Below are 19064 nucleotides of genomic sequence, written 5' to 3'. Positions count from 1 at the left end.
TGTTATTTGCCCAATAAGTTTTTCTTCTTTGCACTCTTTGTATTTGTTACAGAAACAGTTTCGTGCTTTAAACTCTTGGTTGACGGATGTTTCGTATGAAGCGTGAAATGTTGATTTTGTCTTTTCTCGGCTCGCTGTTCTCGTTTTTCTCTGTTTGTCAAACACTGAGAGCAAACAGACCGACGCTCCTGAGTGAAGGCGTGAGAACACTTTTCACTTTCTCTGCGTCACTTTGCTTCATTTCTCTGATCGTCTGCAGCTTTTGTGAAAAACGTTTTTATGCTGGCATGAGGAGGTATTTCATGTGACTGTAAAAAGTCATATTTGTTGAAACTGCAGTGGAAACACTTTGTGGCTTTTCTGGGTCACATGATGCTGTGAGATCACATGATGCTGTGAGGTCACATGATGCTGTGAGATCACATGATGCTGTGAGGTCACATGATGCTGTGAGGTCACATGATGCTGTGAGATCACATGATGCTGTGAGGTCACATGATGCTGAGGTCACATGATGCTGTGAGGTCACATGATGCTGAGGTCACATGATGCTGTGAGGTCACATGATGCTGAGGTCACATGATGCTGTGAGGTCACATGATGCTGAGGTCACATGATGCTGTGAGGTCACATGATGCTGAGGTCACATGATGCTGTGAGGTCACATGATGCTGTGAGGTCACATGATGCTGTGAGGTCACATGATGCTGAGGTCACATGATGCTGAGGTCACATGATGCTGTGAGGTCACATGATGCTGTGAGGTCACATGATGCAGTGAGGTCACATGATGCTGTGAGGTCACATGATGCTGAGGTCACATGATGCTGTGAGGTCACATGATGCAGTGAGGTCACATGATGCAGTGAGGTCACATGATGCTGAGGTCACATGATGCTGTGAGGTCACATGATGCAGTGAGGTCACATGATGCTGTGAGGTCACATGATGCTGAGGTCACATGATGCTGTGAGGTCACATGATGCAGTGAGGTCACATGATGCAGTGAGGTCACATGATGCTGAGGTCACATGATGCTGTGAGGTCACATGATGCAGTGAGGTCACATGATGCTGTGAGGTCACATGATGCTGAGGTCACATGATGCTGTGAGGTCACATGATGCAGTGAGGTCACATGATGCAGTGAGGTCACATGATGCTGAGGTCACATGATGCTGTGAGGTCACATGACGCTGTGAGGTCACATGACGCTGTGAGGTCACATGACGCTGTGGCCTTGGATTGGAAATAATGACGGCTAGTGCGGTGGCTGCAATAGAAATAAAGCTGCTGATGTTTTGAACATCCATCGCCATGGTTACTGGGATGTTGTCACCAGAGGAGAAGTCACATGACATCACTCAGTGGAAGCACAGCTCCACGTTGAGTTTTATCATCATTTTGAAAATATCGCTTTAGTTTTGCACAAACTAAAGCGATGGAAACCCGTCTAGCGAAAGTCAAGATATAAAATTACAGCCTCAGCAGCAGGGGGTCGGGGTCGGGCATTTTTGGCCGCAAGCAGCAGACGAATTGAAACACAATGAACAACTCAGCATTCAAATGCACATTCTTCATCACACTATAACTGAGCCGACCAGCAGGGGGCAGGATATCAGCTGTCTGTGCATGGAAAAGCAGATTTCAAACTGCTGCCAAAAATTAACTCAAGACTGAACTCTGAGAATCTGCAGACTTCACGTAGACAGCAGAGATGTTGATCGTTCGTTTTTACAAAGATTGATTTGATTCATAAGTGAACAACTGATGTTTAAAGACACCATTTTCCCACAGACCGCAGAATTCAAAATGCTGCCAAATAATCAGTTTGTGAGATAAAACTCTGAAATGTCACACACTTAAGCTGCCATGACAGCAACATTTTGACATTTTTTTAAATTTGCAAGTATATGTTTACAGCAGCGTTTACAATCAAACATTTTGAGGCACTTCAGGCTCCGTTTTTTTTAAATTAAAAAAATCTGTGTAGATGGTTTGTGTCGGACAGTCTGAAGATGCCCTGTAACAAGTCTGGTGTCAACTGAGTAAACTATGTGGGAGGATGTTGAACAGCTCGATTTTCTCTTCTGATGTGAGAAATTAACCAAAGCGACCAATCAAATCTGTAAAAAAAATGCAATGACTCTTTTCTTAAGCAGAGTGTGTATTTTAACCCCCGACAGACTGAGGTGGATTGCTGAAATGTTTTCGGTCAGTGACATTTGAAACCAGCTCGAAGCAAAGCTGTTGATCTGATTTTTATCAGAGTTTAAACACGTTAGCCGATAGTTTTAACACTAACATGTCTCATAAAAATGTCCCTTAAATCAAGTTAATAAAACTGAGACAAATATTTTACAGTGTGAAAACAGTTGTGTCCACATACTTTTGGCTATGTGGTATCTCCCAAAATGTTTTAAAAAAATTGATTAAAAAAAAAACTTTAAGGGACCCTAAAAAAACAAAAGCACCAAAAATATTTTCTTTAAAATTGCAACAAAAAACAAGAAAAGGACTTTTTTTTTATTTCCAAAAATAAAAAAAAATGCAAAAAAATGTTTTAAAAAACTTAACAAAACAAAACAAAATGTTTTCTTTTAAATTCAGCTGACTGATCTGTGATCAGATGAAACAGTCGGTCTCACAGAATCGACGACGTTTCAGTTTAATTTCCATCCGCTTGTTTACATTTTATAGCGTCTGAAGCTGCTGAGTCGACAGAAACAGCTGAAGACGAGTGAAAAGAAGGAAGGTCGTCGCTGCCCTCAGATCAGTTACAGTCGCACCAAACCCTCCATTCACACAGATCAGCTTACACACACACACACACACACACACACACAGAATCAGGTGTGTGTCAGGCGTGTACCTGTACAGGTGACCTGCAGCGTTCAGATACTCTCAACAAAAATGGTTCTTATTGTGGTACATTTACTGCAGTACGTGTAGTATGTGTATTGTTGTACATGTACTGTAGTATGTCTAGTATGTGTATTGTGGTACATGTATATAATTGCATTTTAAATACTGTTATTTAAAAAATAAATAAAATAATACATAAATGCAAATGCAACATTAGCATTAGCAGCGTTAGCATTAGCAGCGTTAGCATTAGCAGCGTTAGCTCCTGGGTCTAAACCCAGAGAGCGCCCTCTAAAGGAAACCACGCTCTCCTTTTGTTATTGTTTCCACGTTAAAGTTGAGAGAATTCATCGTTTATAAAAATATCACTTATGTTCTTCTCACACGCGTTAGCGTGAAGTTAGCTGCTAGCTTTTGGACAGTTGTTGAGGATATAAAGGTGCGGGCTCATGAGTTTAGGAAGCATATTTCTGCAAAACAATGTGGGAAATGTTTTTCATTCCTTTTTTTTCTTAATAAAAATGTTGGCAATTTTTAAGGAGAACAGTTTGTAGATTTATTTCTAAAATATCATTTTACTATTCATTTAAATGTTTGACTCTTTTTATCTTTAATTTTTTTAAAGAAAACATTTTAAGTTAATTTTTTTAAAAAATCTTGGCAATTTAAAAAATCATATTTTGGTGATTTGTTTGAAAGAAAACATTTTGGTGTTTTGTTTTTTATTTATTGTGATTTAAAAAGAAAAATAAAAAAATTAATTAAAATAAAAAAAAATATTTTGTTATATTGTTGTTTTTTCAAAGAAAACATTTTGGTATTTGTAAACAAATTTGTTTATGAGGAACCGACTGTTTGTGGGGTTTCACGTCTGTTGTTGTGTCATGTTCCGGTTCTGAGGAGAACCTTCAGGCCATCACATCCAGACACCGTTAGATAACATCAGAAACGTCTCCGTGTTCCTGAGACTCGCTGGGTTCTAACAGAACGTTTATCATCAGGGACTGTAGAGTCCTCACAGCTCACTGAGGGTCTCAGTGGAACCAGATGGTTCTCCTGCAGAACCGCCACAGTTTAAACCTGACACGTACGAAAACACACTCACCTGGCCGGCAGAGTCCTGGTGGGTCCAGATCTAGGTGAATCCAGGGATGTTTAGGTGAGTCTAGATAAGTCCAGGTGGGTCCAGGTGGGTCCCGGTGTGCTGGCTGCGTCCGGCTCCTGCTGCCGCTTCTCAGACACTCGGCTCTCCCTCTGCTGCTCCTCCTCCCCCTCCTCACGCTCTCTCTCTCCCTCCCCCACCTCGCTCGTCCCTGTCTCACCTTGTCTCAGGTATGAAGGAGGAGGGCGGGGCTACGTTTGACTTGTTGCTTCTTTCTCCAAATTCAAATTCAAAGAAGCTTTATTGACAAGCCTGTAGTTGAGCGTAGTTCTACAGAAACAGAAATCATCCATACGTCAACAGTCGAGAGGACACGAGAGGACACGAGAGGACATGAGACATAAACTGAGACACTGTGGACATTGTCAGTGTTTTGTTGTGTAATAGAGCGTCATCTTAAAGGGCCGGTCACCGTTTTAGTTCAACCTTTCATGTTAAAACACGAGCGGGTGTTTTCTGTGCTGTTTAAGGATCTTTAACCCTTTGAGACCTGAGCAGTTTGGTTTGATTACTTACAAAAGAAGTTACAAGTCAAGACAAGAAAATGATCAGAAATCCTGCAAAATAAGTAAACAACAACAACCATTTTTAAAATGAAAAAACAAACACAAAAATAGATATTTAGAATTAAAAAGTTAATGATAATTATAAAAATCAAAATCATAAGTGTGGTTTTCTGGACATTTTTCCCTATTTTCAACTAATTTTTACCGTAAAATAATTTATCCCTCTCTCTCTGATCTTCATTGACCATTTCCCAGTTTCTTGGGATCTGTGAGACATGTCTCGCCAAATTGCTGAGTGCCCTCTGAGACGTGTGTTGCTGTTTTTTAAATCCAATATTCTCGTTTTAAAGGTTAAAATATATGTGAAAGGCGTCTGAATGTGGCACTAAATCTGATCCAGGTTTCAAAGAGTTAAGCAGCTGAAAAAACAAAACTGAATTTATTTAAAACTTGAACTCTCAGTAAAGTCACCTGGACGACAGAAGGTCAAACATTCGGGGTTTTATTGATTATTGATCGGGCCTAAAGACAGCACACACACACAAAGAGCTCTGCAGAGACACAAAGACAGGAGGTGAGGAGGTTTTGTCTCTGCAGGCTGCAGCACGCCTCACACTCCCCTCAGGCGCAGGAACGAGGTGACTCAACACACACACACACACACACACACACACACACACACACACTCCAGTCAGCCCCGCGTCACTTTACTGGATTTATGTCCCAGTTAAAGCCTGTTTGTGACGTTCGGAGCTTTGATACAGCACCAAACCACCATGCAGTGTGTGTGTGTGTGTGTGTGTATGTATGTGTGTGTGTGTGTGTGTGTGTGTGTGCGTGTGTGTGTTGTAATCTGAGTTTCTATGTAGATTTTTGTGGCAGTCTAACCAGCAGCACATTGCATGTTAGTGCACGTGTGTATAATGGGGAGGTAAGGGACTGTTGGTTATTCATGCTGATTTTTACCCACGAGCCCACATGATGTGTTTAAGGACTTTTTTGAAATTTGAATGATAATTTCTGTTTTTACCGTTGATGGAATAATGGTGTTAAAAAAACAAACAGAAAATGAACCCACAATATGTTTTCTTTAAAAATCTACATATTAATTTCAATTAATATATATTATATATTTATATATATATATATATATATATATATATATATATATATATAAGAAAGAGAAACCTGATCCAGATGTTCCTTTTTTCACTCTGACTCTGCAGCAACTAACTTTAAACCCACTCTACACTACTCTACTCAACTCTACTCAACTCTACTGTACTCTACTGTACTGTACTGTACTGTACTGTACTGTGATGTACTTAACTATATGCTACTGTACTGTACTGTACTCTAATATATACTCTCCTCTATTGGACTCTGCTGTACTCTACTGTGCTCTACTCTACAGCTCTACACTCCACTGTGATGTGATGAGTCAGCAGCGCTCTCTGCTGGTCTCCTCCAGATTTCATTTTTTGTATCTGAGAACAGATTTCAGATTTAAGGAGTTCTGTAAGGTGATAATAATAATAATTATTATTATTATAATAATTATTATTATTAGTAGTAGTAGTAGTAGTAGTACAACGAATGATAATGAAAAATTAATAAACACAAGTTAAATCAGTTGCAGATAATCATAGTTGACCTCTTTGCTTCTGACAGAAACTCTGTAGGTGAAACTGTTTTTTCGCACCAGCGTCGCCGCACCTGCGTGACGTCGACGTGTCGTCATTGGGAGGCGCGTCCGGACTGTCTTCCTGTTTGTGCAGGTGAGACACACCTGAGATCAGAGTGGAGAGCAGCGGACGGACACACCGGAGCTCTCACCTTTTCTACTGGACACCGGCTCTCTGTGCCGCCTCACGTGTGGGTTCAGGACCGGACGGAGCCTCCGGTTCTCCTGCCCGTCGGAGCGGAGCGGCGAGACACGTCAGGAGGCGGCGAACTGTTTCTGTCCCGCTACATTTACACTGAGAGCAGCTGAGAATGACTCGATCCTCCCCCTCTTCCTCCCTGCTCCTCCTCCTCCTCCCCCTCCTCCTCGTGCGGCCCGCCGGAGCGGCAGAGCACGAGGACTGTGCCGCCGCTTTCCGCAACGGTCAGGAGAACTTCGTGCTGGATGCGGAGGACGCGGTGAAGGAGGGAGCGGCTCTGCTCGCCACCGCGCATGTGCGCTCCGAGGAGGCCTGCAGGAGCGCGTGCTGCGAGGATCCGCGCTGTAACCTGGCGCTGCTGGAGCCGCGCGGCACCGGTGCGGCGGCGGACAACCGCACCTGCGACATGTTCAACTGCATGCACAGAAACCGCTTCGTGTGCAGGTTCGTGAACCAGAAGGGATTCCTGAGCTACATCCGGGAGGCCGTGTTCCAGAAACACCTGCAGGGGCCTCAGGGGCCAGGTGAGCCCACATCTAATCTGTAAACAATGTAAAAAATACTGCAAAGTAAGAAAAAATACCGTAAACAAAGTTTAAAAATACTGTAAACAATGTAAAAAAAAAGGAAAAGTTAAATACTGTAAGTCATTAGTAGTGTGTGTGTGTGTTCGTGTGTGTGTTCGTGTGTGTGTGCAGAAATGAGCACGTTAGCTGATTCTGATATTTCATTATTAACCCTCTGAAACCTGCAGTGACATCACTTTTCACGCGCTGCCTTTGAACACCTTCACCAGCATTAAAAACCTTTGAAATCTGAGTAAACTGGTTTTATTTCTTTAGAAAAAAAGGCAGCGAGCAGCTTGGCAAGAAAAGCTCTGCAAATTGCAAGAAATAAGTAGATTTGAAAAATTATTTTTAAAGAAACTACAGAAAAATGTTCAAAAAGCTATATTTATAATGATAATATAATTATAATATAATCATATATTTACAGTTGTTTTACTGACTTCTTGTTTTAGACACTTTTTCAGGTCATTTACTTGTTGTTTTTTTCTTTTATTTTATTTTTCTTTGCTTTAATTGGTTTTATTTGGTTTTATACAAAATTCTTTGCTAATTTTTGGGTCATTTCTTCTGAGTTGCTCATTCCCTTCTTGCCAGGTTTTTGAAAGACGTCAATCCAATCTGCTCAGGTCTCAAAGGGTTAAAGCCAATATCTGCCGATACCGATGACCTGCCGATATTATCGTGCATCCCTACGCTAAATGCTTTTCTCTGTGATGTCACTGCGTGTCTCCAGATGAGCAGGCTCCGCCCATCGCCATTGCAGGCCGTGATGTCGTGGTTCAGCCCGGCAACACGGTGATTCTCAACGGCATCCAGAGCCTGGCGCTGGGCGACGCCCACATTGCCGACTACAGCTGGACTCTGCAGAGCGGGGACGACACCATGGTGATGGAGGTGAGAGCTGCTGAATCACAGGGGGCGGGGCTTAACACAGGTAACCAATGGGAAACAGCTGCTCAGACATTCATCGTTTATGTTCAGTGTCGCAGCATCAGTGATACCAAACGCCATTCAAAATTCTGCAAGTTTTAGTCGACCTGGCTTTAATATAAAAACAGTCAGTAAAAAACTGACTCAGGTGATTTGTTTCTGTCCAGGTGAGTCTGCAGGTAAATTCGGCTCATGTGATCTCTGATGTTTATGTTTTATTTTAAAGTTTCTTATTGTCTCTGAGAGTCCTTGCTGTACAGTCAGTCTGTGGTTGTTACTGTGTGTCTAGTTGTGTTAAATAAAGTTATTTTTGAATGAGGTTCTGCAGAAGACGGATCTACCTGACCAGGTGCGACTCTCCAACCTGCAACCGGGTACCTACGTCTTCCAGCTGACCGTCACCGACTCCAACGACCGATCGCACGCCGCCAAGGTCTCCGTCTTCGTCCTCAGCCCCGAGCAGTCCACCTGTGAGTGCTCATGGGAAATGTAGTCCATTCTTACTGGTTTATCAATCAGTTTAACTGCTTCATTGACAGATTATTGATCAATTTTACTGTTTATTGACTTATTATTGATCAGTTTTAATGTTTATTGACTTATTATTGATCAGTTTAACTGTTTATTGACTTATTATTGATCAGAGTAACTGTTTATTGACAGATTATTGATCAGTTTTACTGTTTTATTGCCAGATTATTGATCGTTTGTGAGTGTTTTCCTGACTCTCTTGATGTTTAGTGAAGTGAATCAGTGTTTATGGTTTGACGCTTCTGATCCACACCTCGACTCAAACTGGTCTGACTGGAATACCTGCTACACACACACAAACACACACACACACACACACACACACATACACACACACACCTTCTGTGAGTCTTACTGACTTTTGTGTCGACTTCTTTCATCAGATTTCAGGCTGTAAAACTGTTGAGAAACATGTGACTCTCTGCAACACTGATATACAGTAAATACTATATGTTACCATGGTTACCAGAGAGTCGACACGCCTAGCACACACACACACACACACACACACACACACACACACCCTGTGCTGAAGGTTAATGTTGCTCTGACAGTACTCAGTCTGGAGTAGTTTCAGTACACAGAAACATCCACATACTTACAGTTTTTTTTACTAATGTATAAAATTAAATTATCATCAGCAGTTTAGTTTAGTGGAGAAAAACTCATGTACCTGAGGGCCATTTCTCAGTATTTGAGCTTTCTAATGTTACTTTATACTTTGACTGCACTGCATTTTTTTATTATCTGGAGTTACTGTGCAGATAACAAAACAATTACTCTTATTATCAATACAGCCTGAGCAAAGAAAAAATTGACCCAAAATTGGCAAGAAAATATTTTTAAAAATGTACAAGAAAATTACCTGAAAACTGGAGAGAAAATAAAAAGAAAAATAACGTAAAAAAATAGAAAAAATGCTTAAAAATCACAAAACTTCTGTTACATTTTAAATATGTAATGATAACTATAGATATATTTTTTTACTTCGACATTTATAGGTTTCCCCCCCAAAAAATCATTTTTGAAATCTACTAATTTATTTTGCAATTTGTGGAACATTTCTTAGCAAGTTTCTCATTACCTTTTTTCGTGATTCTGAAATAAATCACAGCAGTGTGCTGAGAGTCCAAAGGGTTAAATACGTATGAAAGGTGTCTGAAAGCAGCACAAAGAAAGTGATGCAGGTTTTAAAGGGTTAAACTAAGTGTTTTAAAATGTACTCCACCTGCAGCAACTCCAACAGCAACATGTTGCTCCAACTCTCTCATAACGATCAGCTGACTCACTGATCAGCTGATTCACTGATCAGCTGATCAGTGATCAGCTGTTTAACTGATCAGCTGATTCACTGATCAGCTGATTCAGTGATCAGCTGTTTAACTGATCAACTGATTCACTGATCAGCTGAATCAGCTGATTGGAAGAAAATGTAAGCAGGAATCTATTTTAGTAATCAATGAATAATTTTAGATCTTTTGTCTTAAATGTCACAGTTGGTTTCAGTTTCATGTCAAAGTAAAAGCAAATATTTTAGACTTGGACGAAACAAGATGATGTCACTTCCTGCTGTTCAGCTGTTTTACAGATCAAACTGTTAACCCTTTAAAACCAGAGCAAACTCGTGTGAATTCTTTGAAAAAACATGGGGAGAAGGTAACGAGCAACTTAACAACACACGGCCTAAAACGTAGCTAAATATTAGTTCAAAGTTACAAGAAAATTACCTTAAATAAGCAAAAGTAAAAAAACAAAAACACACCAGAAAATGGTTTGAAAAAAGTGCAGATAATTCAAAAAATATATGTATATGTTTTTTTCTGTAACTTAATTTTAAATAATTATATTGATTATGAAAATAGTTTTCTGAACATGTTTTCCAAGTTTGATGATTTCCCAATAATCCTCCCTCCTTTTTTAAAGGTCATTTTCGATTCATTTATTAGTAACTTTTTACTAATTTCTTGCAATTTGTGGAATATTTTTTGACAAGTTGCTCATTACTTTCCCCGTGATTTTAAGGGTTAAATAGCTTGTGAAAGGCGTCTGAACGCAGCACAAGTAAACAAACGAGATTTTAAAGGGTTAATCACTGAATGGAGGCAATAATCAGCAGATCGATCGATCAGCAGAACTTGGAGCTCTGCAGTTTGATAAAATATGGTCCTAAACTGCGGATGGCCTTGAAGTACTTTGACTTGTCATGAAGTACTTCTGTAATGCAGTATTCATACTGTTATTTTAAGAAATAATAATTAAAAAACAACAACTTAACGCCCAGTCAGCAGCTTCATCATGTCACCTTCATCTGTGTGTGTGTGTGTGTGTGTGTGTGTGTGTGTGTGTGTGTCAAGTGTACTGTCTGGCTCCGATGAAGGTCGGTCCGTGTCGTGCTGCGTTTCCTCGCTGGCATTACGACGCTGTGACTGAACGCTGTGAGAAGTTCACGTTCGGAGGCTGTAAAGCAAACAACAACAACTTCCTGTCTGAGGAGGAGTGTTTGTCCGCCTGCAGAGGAGTCACAGGTAACACACACACACACACACACACACAGTTACACACACACACAGTTACACACAGACACAGTTACACACACACACAGTTACACACACACACACACACACACACACACACACACAGTTACACGTGCGCACACACACACACACACACACACACACACACAGTTACACACACACACACACACCGTAGCATCTCTGTGTTGATGTGTGTTTTCGGTTTTCGTTCACAGCGGCGTCGGAGCGCCGGGTCCCTCTGCCTAATGCTGGTCAGTCCCATAATGCACCTCTTCATGTCAGCTCTGAAACGTGTTCACCATGTGAAGGATAAACGTGTGTGTGTGTGTGTGTGTGTGTGTGTGTGTGTGTGTGTGTGTGTGTGTGTGTGCGCGCGCAGAGGTGTGTGGGCAGGAGTGTGGTCCTGGTCAGCTGACCTGTAGGAACAGCTGCTGTCTGGACAGAAGTCTGGAGTGTGACGGCGTCAGTCAGTGCAGCGACAAGTCAGACGAGGAGCACTGCAGCAAACGTAACACACACACACACACACACAGAGGCATATACACACACACACAGACATACACACACACACACGCACACACACACACACACACACACACACACGTCTGTGTTGTCTGTATGAAGGACAGCAGCGGGGCGATGTGGCGTTTTGTCGGCGTGTTCTGCGTTCGACGCACTGCGGGAGATTTTAAAAGCAGCCAATCAAAGAACAACAGCAGAAAACTACTGAAAATTCAAAGTCAATCAGGGCAAAAGGTTTTTTTATTTTTTATTTTATAAATTGGCCAAAGTTTTCAAAGAGAGAAAAAAACGCAAACAGTTTTAAAAGGCAAAAAAAAAAAAAAACTGAAAAAAAAGGCCAATTTTCCTGAAAAGTGAAAGCAGTGAAGTCCAAACTCCTGACCCTCCAATCAGAGGACGAGATCAGAGGACGAGATCAGAGGACGAGATCAGAGGACGAGATCAGAGGACGAGATCAGAGGACGAGATCAGAGGACGAGATCAGAGGACGAGATCAGAGGACAGACAATAGGGACGATCAGTGACTGTTATTGACGTGTGATGTCACTGTTATTGTTTACACAGAGCAGCTGACACGTATGTTACATCACACACGAGAGACTCACACTGTTGTGTTAAACCTCTTTAGTTTCTGTGATGCCGGCATGCTGTCTAAAATCACTCTGAGACACACAGTGCTGATCGGTCCTTTAAAGACGACACTTCACAGAGACTGATCTTCTTCTCCTCCTCCTCCTCCTCTCTCTCTTCCTGCTCCTCCTTCTCCTGCTCCTCCTGCCCCCCCTTCCCTCCTCCCCTCCTCCCCCTCCTCCTCCTGCTCCTCCTGCTCCTCCTGCTCCTCCTCAGTGAATCAGACCTTCACTCGGTTGTTGGACATCGATGTGAATCAGAAAAAAGGTCAGTTTAGTGTCGTTATGTTTTTACCTCCTCTGGCTCTTAAAGCTAACAGGCTACATGCTAACATTGCCCCCCAGCTCGGTGTGCGGAGCCCCCGCACCGGTCCGTGTCGGGCCAGTTTCACCCGCTGGTACTACGACCCTCTGGACAAGAAGTGCTCCCGCTTCACCTTCGGCGGCTGCGACGGAAACGACAACAACTTTGAGGAAGAAGAGAAGTGCAGAGAGACGTGTAAAGGAGTGACGGGTACAAACGCGATACTTGTGTTTTTTGTTGTAAAAAATGTAAAAATTTGAATTTTGGTGACTTTTTTTCTTTAAACTTCTTTATTTTTATTTTAATTATACCTTTTCCACTTTTTTTCTTGAAAAAATTTTGGTGGCAAAAATTTTTTGGTTGGCAATTTTTTTAACTTTTTACAATTTTTGGCCTTTTTTTTCTTGAAAAGTTTTTGCGTGTGTTGTGGTAACATGTAGTACACACAGTGTTTGAAATATACTGTTTTTACACATAAAGACGTGACTTCCTGTCTGTCTCTGCAGAACGTAACGTTTTCTTCAAAGGGCTGTTCGAACGCTTCGGCTCGGAGGAGGAGAGCGACTCAGGTGACCACAAAAACTACAAATATGGCCATAGGCATATACACACACACACACACACACACACACACACACACACACACACACACACACACACACACACACACACACACACACACACACACACACACACACACACACACACACACACACACAGACACACACACACACACACAGACAGACAGACAAAACATTTACTGATCAATCACTGTTGTTTTAGCTGATGTTTGTCAGCTATGTGTAGTATTAATGGTAGTATTACTGTAGTACTGGTGGTAGTGTTACTGTAGTATTAATGGTAGTATTACTGTAGTACTGGTGGTATTATTACTGTAGTACTGATGGTAAGGTTACTGCAGTAGTGGTGGTAGTGTTACTGTAGTACTGGTGGTAGTATTACTGTAGTACTGATGGTAGTTTTAGTGTCGCAGTAATGTAGTATTACTGTCATACTGGTGGTAGTGTCACTGTAGTACTGTTGGTAGTATTACTGTAATACTGATGGTAGTTTTAGTGTTGTAGTGATGGTAGTGTTACTGTAGTATTAATGGTAGTATTACTGTAGTGCTGATGGTAGTGTTACTGTAATACTGGTGGTAGTATTACTGTAGTACTGATGGTAGCTTTAGCATTGTAATGATGATAGTATTACTGTGACACTGATGGCAGTATTACTGTAGTGCTGATGGTAGTGTTACTGTAGTACTGGTGGTAGTATTACTGTAGTACTGATGGTAGTTTTAGTGTTGCAGTAATGTAGTATTACTGTCATACTGATGGTAGTGTTACTGCAGTACTGGTGGTAGTATTACTCTAATACTGATGGTAGTTTTAGTGTTGTAGTGATGGTAGTATTACTGTAGTACTGATGGTAGTTTTAGTGTTGCAGTAATGTAGTATTACTGTCATACTGATGGTAGTGTTACTGCAGTACTGGTGGTAGTATTACTCTAATACTGATGGTAGTTTTAGTGTTGTAGTGATGGTAGTATTACTGTAGTACTGATGGTAGTTTTAGTGTTGTAGTGATGGTAGTGTTACTGTTATACTGATGGTGGTATTACTTTAGAACTGATGGTAATGTTACTGTAGTACTGGTGGTAGTTTTAGTGTTGTAGTGATTTAGTATTACTATGATAATGATGGTAGTATTACTGCAGTACTGATGGTAATATTACTGCAGTACTGGTAGTAGTGTTACTGCGTCAGGGTGTAGTACAGGTGTACAGATCACAGTAACGTGTGAGCTGACAGGAAGTGACCTCACTGTCCCCTCAGGAAACATCGCGCTGGCCGTCTGTCTGTCGGTGGCCATCTTGGCGCTCTTGGCGATCCTCACCTACTGCTTCCTCAAGTCCAGGAAGGAGCGCTCCCATAGGCCGGTCCCCGCAGGCCCCGCCCACGCGGCGCTGTCGGAGCAGGACACGCTCGTCTACAACCCCACCACCAAACCCGTATGACCTCGCCGCAGCCGTCGCCGTGACGACCAGCACGCCTGCGTGACTTTGCGGTCGGCAGAGACCGGATGACGTCATCAGGATGTATTTTGTGTATAAAGGTGTTTTTACAGTCGGGTAATTTCGTGTTCAAATATTTATGAATATTTGTGTGTTTTTGGGTCTCAGGTTCAGTCTGAATGTACAGATGAAGTTTTTTTAATCTCAGGGTGAATTAAGCTGCGGCGGACGATCAGGACCACGTCAGAGAAAAACAAATAAAGTCCGAAAATTACACAAAGTAACTCAGAAAATAAACTGTAATATTACGAAAATAAAGTCGCAATTTTACAAGAATAAAGTTGGATTTTCAAAAGGAAAAAAAAGTGGTAATTTTAAATAAATTCGGCTGTTTTGTAGTTTTCTGACATTATTTTCGTAAAGTTACTACTTTTTTCTCTCATAAAATTATTTTTTTATTGTGAAATTATGACATTAATTTTTGTAATATTACTGTCATAAAATTACAGGTGTTTATTCTCATCGTATTACCATTTTATTCTTGAATTAAAAAAAAAAAAGTTTCTCTCTCCTCGACGTGGCCCTAAAACTCTGCCGTATAAATCTGCTGCCATCATGTTTTTATCTTTTTAGACGTAAGTTTGTCAATAAAGTCACAAAGAACAACGACACGCGTCCTCCACTTTTAACCCTTTAGGGCCCGCTTTAAGATCACACACACTTGTATCGCTCTGTGCACAATTTACATTAATTTACATTACATTTATATACATTTATTACATTGACTGATATACATTTATTTCATACTTTCACTGAGTTCATTTTTTTAAACGTCAGTCCTGATCATTAATATTAAATATTCATTAATTTTCAGAATTTTAAATATTTGACGGTGTTGCATCATGTTGATTTATTGACAAAATATTCCAGTCAGTGTTTGAAAAAGTCCCAAACATCTGATCACGAGCTCCGACACGGGGTTAAAACTCGCTGACATTTTAACCTCGTCTGAGACCGTCTGACCGTCTCCATGACAACAGAGGAAGGCCATGAGCTGCGGCTGAAAGCTGACAAACATCAGCTAAAACAACAGTGATTGATCAGTAAATGTTGTGTTTATTTTGTTTAACCCTCTGAATCCTGAATCACTTTCTTGTGCTGCGTTCAGACGCCTTTCACGTGATATTTAACCCTTTGAACACCGAGCACACTGATCGATGACTAATGAGCAACTTGGTAATAAATGTTCCAAAACTTATAAAAATTAGTAGATTTGGAAAATATATATTTTTTAAACTAACAAAAACGTCTAGGAGGATAAAAGTTTATCTATAATTATCATGATTACAAATATTTTTTTTTTTTTTTTACAGAAAAAAAAATAAAAAGAGGATAAACAGAATTCAATCATGTTTGTGGCCGTTAAAAGAGTTAAAATTCAAATGTGAGACAGTTTGATGACTTTAATGTTTTTTGCCTGTGAGCCTTACAGACGCAGCTGTAGATGCAGACACAGCAGACGCAGCTGCAGCAGACGCAGCAGCAGACGCAGCTGCTGCAGACGGCCTGTTTTTAAAAAAGCTGCTGTTGTGTTGAAACTGAAAAAACGAGTTCTTTGTCTGTCAGGCTGAAACTTGCTCAGACGAGTTTCTGCTCTCAGTCAGACTCTGTGAGGCTGAAGAGTGTGAAGGACTCAGGAGAGTCTGTTATTGGTTTACAGTGTTCATAACTATGTTTTCATTAGTATAAAATCACCTGAAAAAAGAAAGATTTTAGAGACCTGAGGCTTTTATTTTGACAGACAGAGCTGCGGAGCGACTCCTCAAACCTGAAGTCAGTGCAGTTTTCTTTGTGTCCAGCTGAGGGAGACACAGATATACATTAATGTCTCCCTGCTTTAAACACAATGATTATAAATTAAAAAACAATTACATTCAATAAACTATCAGTCAACATACGGACACCATTTTAATCAATTAATAAAAACAAGTTGGCATTAAATACATTTTATTCGTAATATGAAGATGGAAAGAAACAAGAAATAAACAGTGAAGCCACACATTAAATATGCCAAACAAACAAAAAAAACACAAGGGCAAAATGATTTAAGGAAAAATAATTAAAAATTAAACTGCCCAAACATGCCTTCAAGTAAAAAAGTAAAAAAAAAAAAAAAAGCCCAGATATTTTCATAAAAAATGCCAAAAACTGAAAAAAAGCTGAAAATAAAAAAGTCAATGTTTTCTTTAACAAAAATGCCAAATAAATCTTCAAAAATAGCCCAAAACGTTTCTTTAAAAATTGCCCCAAATCTAAACAAAATGACAAAATCTTTTCTAAAAAAAAAAAACAACAAAAAATAGATTTTCTTTGCAAACTTTGAAAAAAACATTTAAAAAATGTAAAACGCCAAATTTTCAAGCAAAAAAAGCCTTTAAAAACCAAGCCTTCCAAACCTGCACAGTTTTTTAAAAATAAATAAACTAATAAATCAATCAATCAATCAATAAAAACTGCAGCCATTTAAAGTTAAAATAAAATAAAAATATAAATAATTAAATCAATGAGTAAAACTATAACTAAAGTAAACTAATATGAAAAAAATAGTCCCTCCCCAGTGCTTAAAAATGATTTGACATGCCTCCGTCTGTCTGCACCTCCCCTCTGATAAATAACGGACAGTCCCTGACACTTTTACTTCATGGCATGTGAGTACTTTTACTGCAGTTGTTATTACTAATACCTCCACCTGGTGGTGATCTTGGTGTTCTTGGAGAACATCCGCCGGTTCTCAGAGGAACCTCAGTTCCACTGCAGGCGTGCTTGAAAATGATGCGCATGCGCAGAGGGCGGCAGAGTGGCAGCAGTCCTGCAGACAGACAGATGGACAGACAGACAGATTTAATGAGAGTGCATGCAGCGGCTGCAGACAGACAGACGCACAGACACACAGACGGGATGTATCAGGTGAAAGTGAAGCTCTGAGCGGAATTTGATGAAAGTTTCTGGAGGTGAGTCAAACTTTGATGTTTGATGAAACGTTAAAAATGTTTTTTGAGTGTAAAAACTTATTCTCTGAGCCGGAAGTGTGAGTTTCATCTGTGCGTGTTTGACCTACAAACATTATAAAATCTCTAAAAGTTGGACAGACTCTTATATTTGTGTCCTTTTGCTCCAAACCGACTCTAACTTTAAACACAAATTAGTTTAACAAAGTCACGACTCGGTGAAGTTCTGCTGCCCGTATGGCTCGTAGGTGTGGCGACTGATGCAGAACTCCGGTAGGAAATCTGCGCATTTAAAGATAACACGCTTTTCTGAGTAGAATATCACTTCTTACATTATAACGTAGTGATTTTCAGAAGCAGATGGATGCGGTATATAATTCGGCAATGATATTAGACACAGAATAGCGTATATCTTACGTATATTTAGACTTCTGCCGGTTTCTTTCGCCACTAAAACACGCCCAAACAGCGGCAGCGAGCCAGCGCCGAGAGACGGGGAGACAAGTCTGAACTCTTCACAGATTTGATCAGATTAAAAGCTGCTTGTGAAATATATGATGCCGAAGGGAAGAGGGGTTTTATCTGAAACAGGAAATACACTGAGACGTGTTGTGAGATGTTTGTTTTGTCGCCGAGAAGCAAAAGCACATTAAATGAAGCTTCTTTTAAATAGAGATTCGTATGAAAATATAGAGGCTGCAGTCGAAACTAAGTCTGTCAGATGATTTCTCACCAGTTCAGATTAAACATTTATTTTAGTGATTATTTATGTGTTGTTGTGTGGTTGTTTATGTACTGTGTGCGTGTGTGTGTGTGTGTGTTGACACACAGAGTTTACAGTTAGTCTAACCAATAAAATAAACACTAAACAGGAAAATAATGAAACCAGTTTCTATAATAATCACTAGGACTGGGCAAAAAGATATAAGCTCATATCGTTATATGGAATAAATGGTGTTTTGTCCTGATTTTAAAGATTGCATTAAAGTAAAGAGATGTACTTTTCTCATCAGACAGTTCTGGCTTTTTTAATACTTGCCTTTACCCTCTTAGTCATTATATCTATGTTTCTTACGATTATTGTTCAAAGATAAAATTGTGTTAATACTTTTACAAAGTTATAATAGTCATTCCTACAATATTTGGGATTTTGGAAAAAAAAAATGCAGTGTTTGACAAATTGTGTACAGCCTAAAACTATTGCAATATGACTTTCAGTCTAAATAATCACAATAATGAATGGAAACATTTATTGCTCCAAAGGGAATTTGCTTTGATCAAATGAGCCTAAACACTAACGACAACATTTAACCTAAAAAACATGCAAAAAAATATAAAAAAACATTTTAAAAAAAGCACTGCCAGTGGAAATCCGATGAGGACTTAGAGACAATTTAAAACGTTAAGTTAAAAAGTGCAGTTTCAGACCTGAAATTAGAGCTCGTTAAGCTGCTGAATGATAATTTATAATCTGTGAAAACAAACAGTCTGGAAAAAAAGGAGGAAGTCAGGTGTTTCCATGGTAACCAGGTGAGCTCAGCAGGCTCGGACAGGCGTCCTTCACACCTTAAAAAAGGAGCCAGTTCATGGTGGATTAACGGA

At 40.1% G+C, this 19064-nt stretch overlaps 3 protein-coding genes across 4 annotated transcripts in view; 2 read left to right on the top strand and 1 right to left on the bottom strand.

The window, feature by feature from the left end:
• LOC148186779 (uncharacterized) overlaps nucleotides 1–4608 on the bottom strand; it is a 13106-nt gene extending 8498 nt beyond the window's left edge. Inside the window, exon 1 of one of the 2 annotated variants that reach the window (XM_088089844.1) lies at nucleotides 3970–4608. The gene's annotated coding sequence lies outside the window, so the exon portion shown is untranslated. The remainder of the gene's footprint in view (nucleotides 1–3969) is intronic. The other variant, XM_088089842.1, reaches the window with a different exon arrangement.
• Nucleotides 4609–6240: 1632 nt separating this feature from the next.
• On the top strand, nucleotides 6241–15120 carry LOC121965819 (kunitz-type protease inhibitor 1-like). Its single transcript, XM_088089828.1, is given in 11 exon segments — nucleotides 6241–6939; nucleotides 7718–7878; nucleotides 8243–8384; nucleotides 10800–10970; nucleotides 11195–11230; nucleotides 11359–11487; nucleotides 12348–12398; nucleotides 12476–12494; nucleotides 12496–12644; nucleotides 12941–13003; nucleotides 14276–15120. Coding segments are annotated over 11 exon segments (1515 nt in total). The 5' UTR covers nucleotides 6241–6527; the 3' UTR covers nucleotides 14458–15120.
• Nucleotides 15121–17309: 2189 nt separating this feature from the next.
• LOC121955711 (pleckstrin homology domain-containing family G member 3-like) overlaps nucleotides 17310–19064 on the top strand; it is a 33652-nt gene continuing 31897 nt past the window's right edge. The window contains exon 1 of the mRNA XM_088089804.1: nucleotides 17310–17465. Within this exon, the coding sequence (XP_087945930.1) occupies nucleotides 17450–17465 (16 nt within the window). The 5' untranslated portion in view covers nucleotides 17310–17449. The remainder of the gene's footprint in view (nucleotides 17466–19064) is intronic.

This window comes from Plectropomus leopardus, chromosome 16, assembly GCF_026936395.1.
Source record: "Plectropomus leopardus strain MGB_pleo_1.0 chromosome 16, ASM2693639v1, whole genome shotgun sequence".
Taxonomy (NCBI): Eukaryota; Metazoa; Chordata; class Actinopteri; order Perciformes; family Serranidae; genus Plectropomus; species Plectropomus leopardus.
This window is presented reverse-complemented; position numbering and strand designations above follow the sequence as displayed.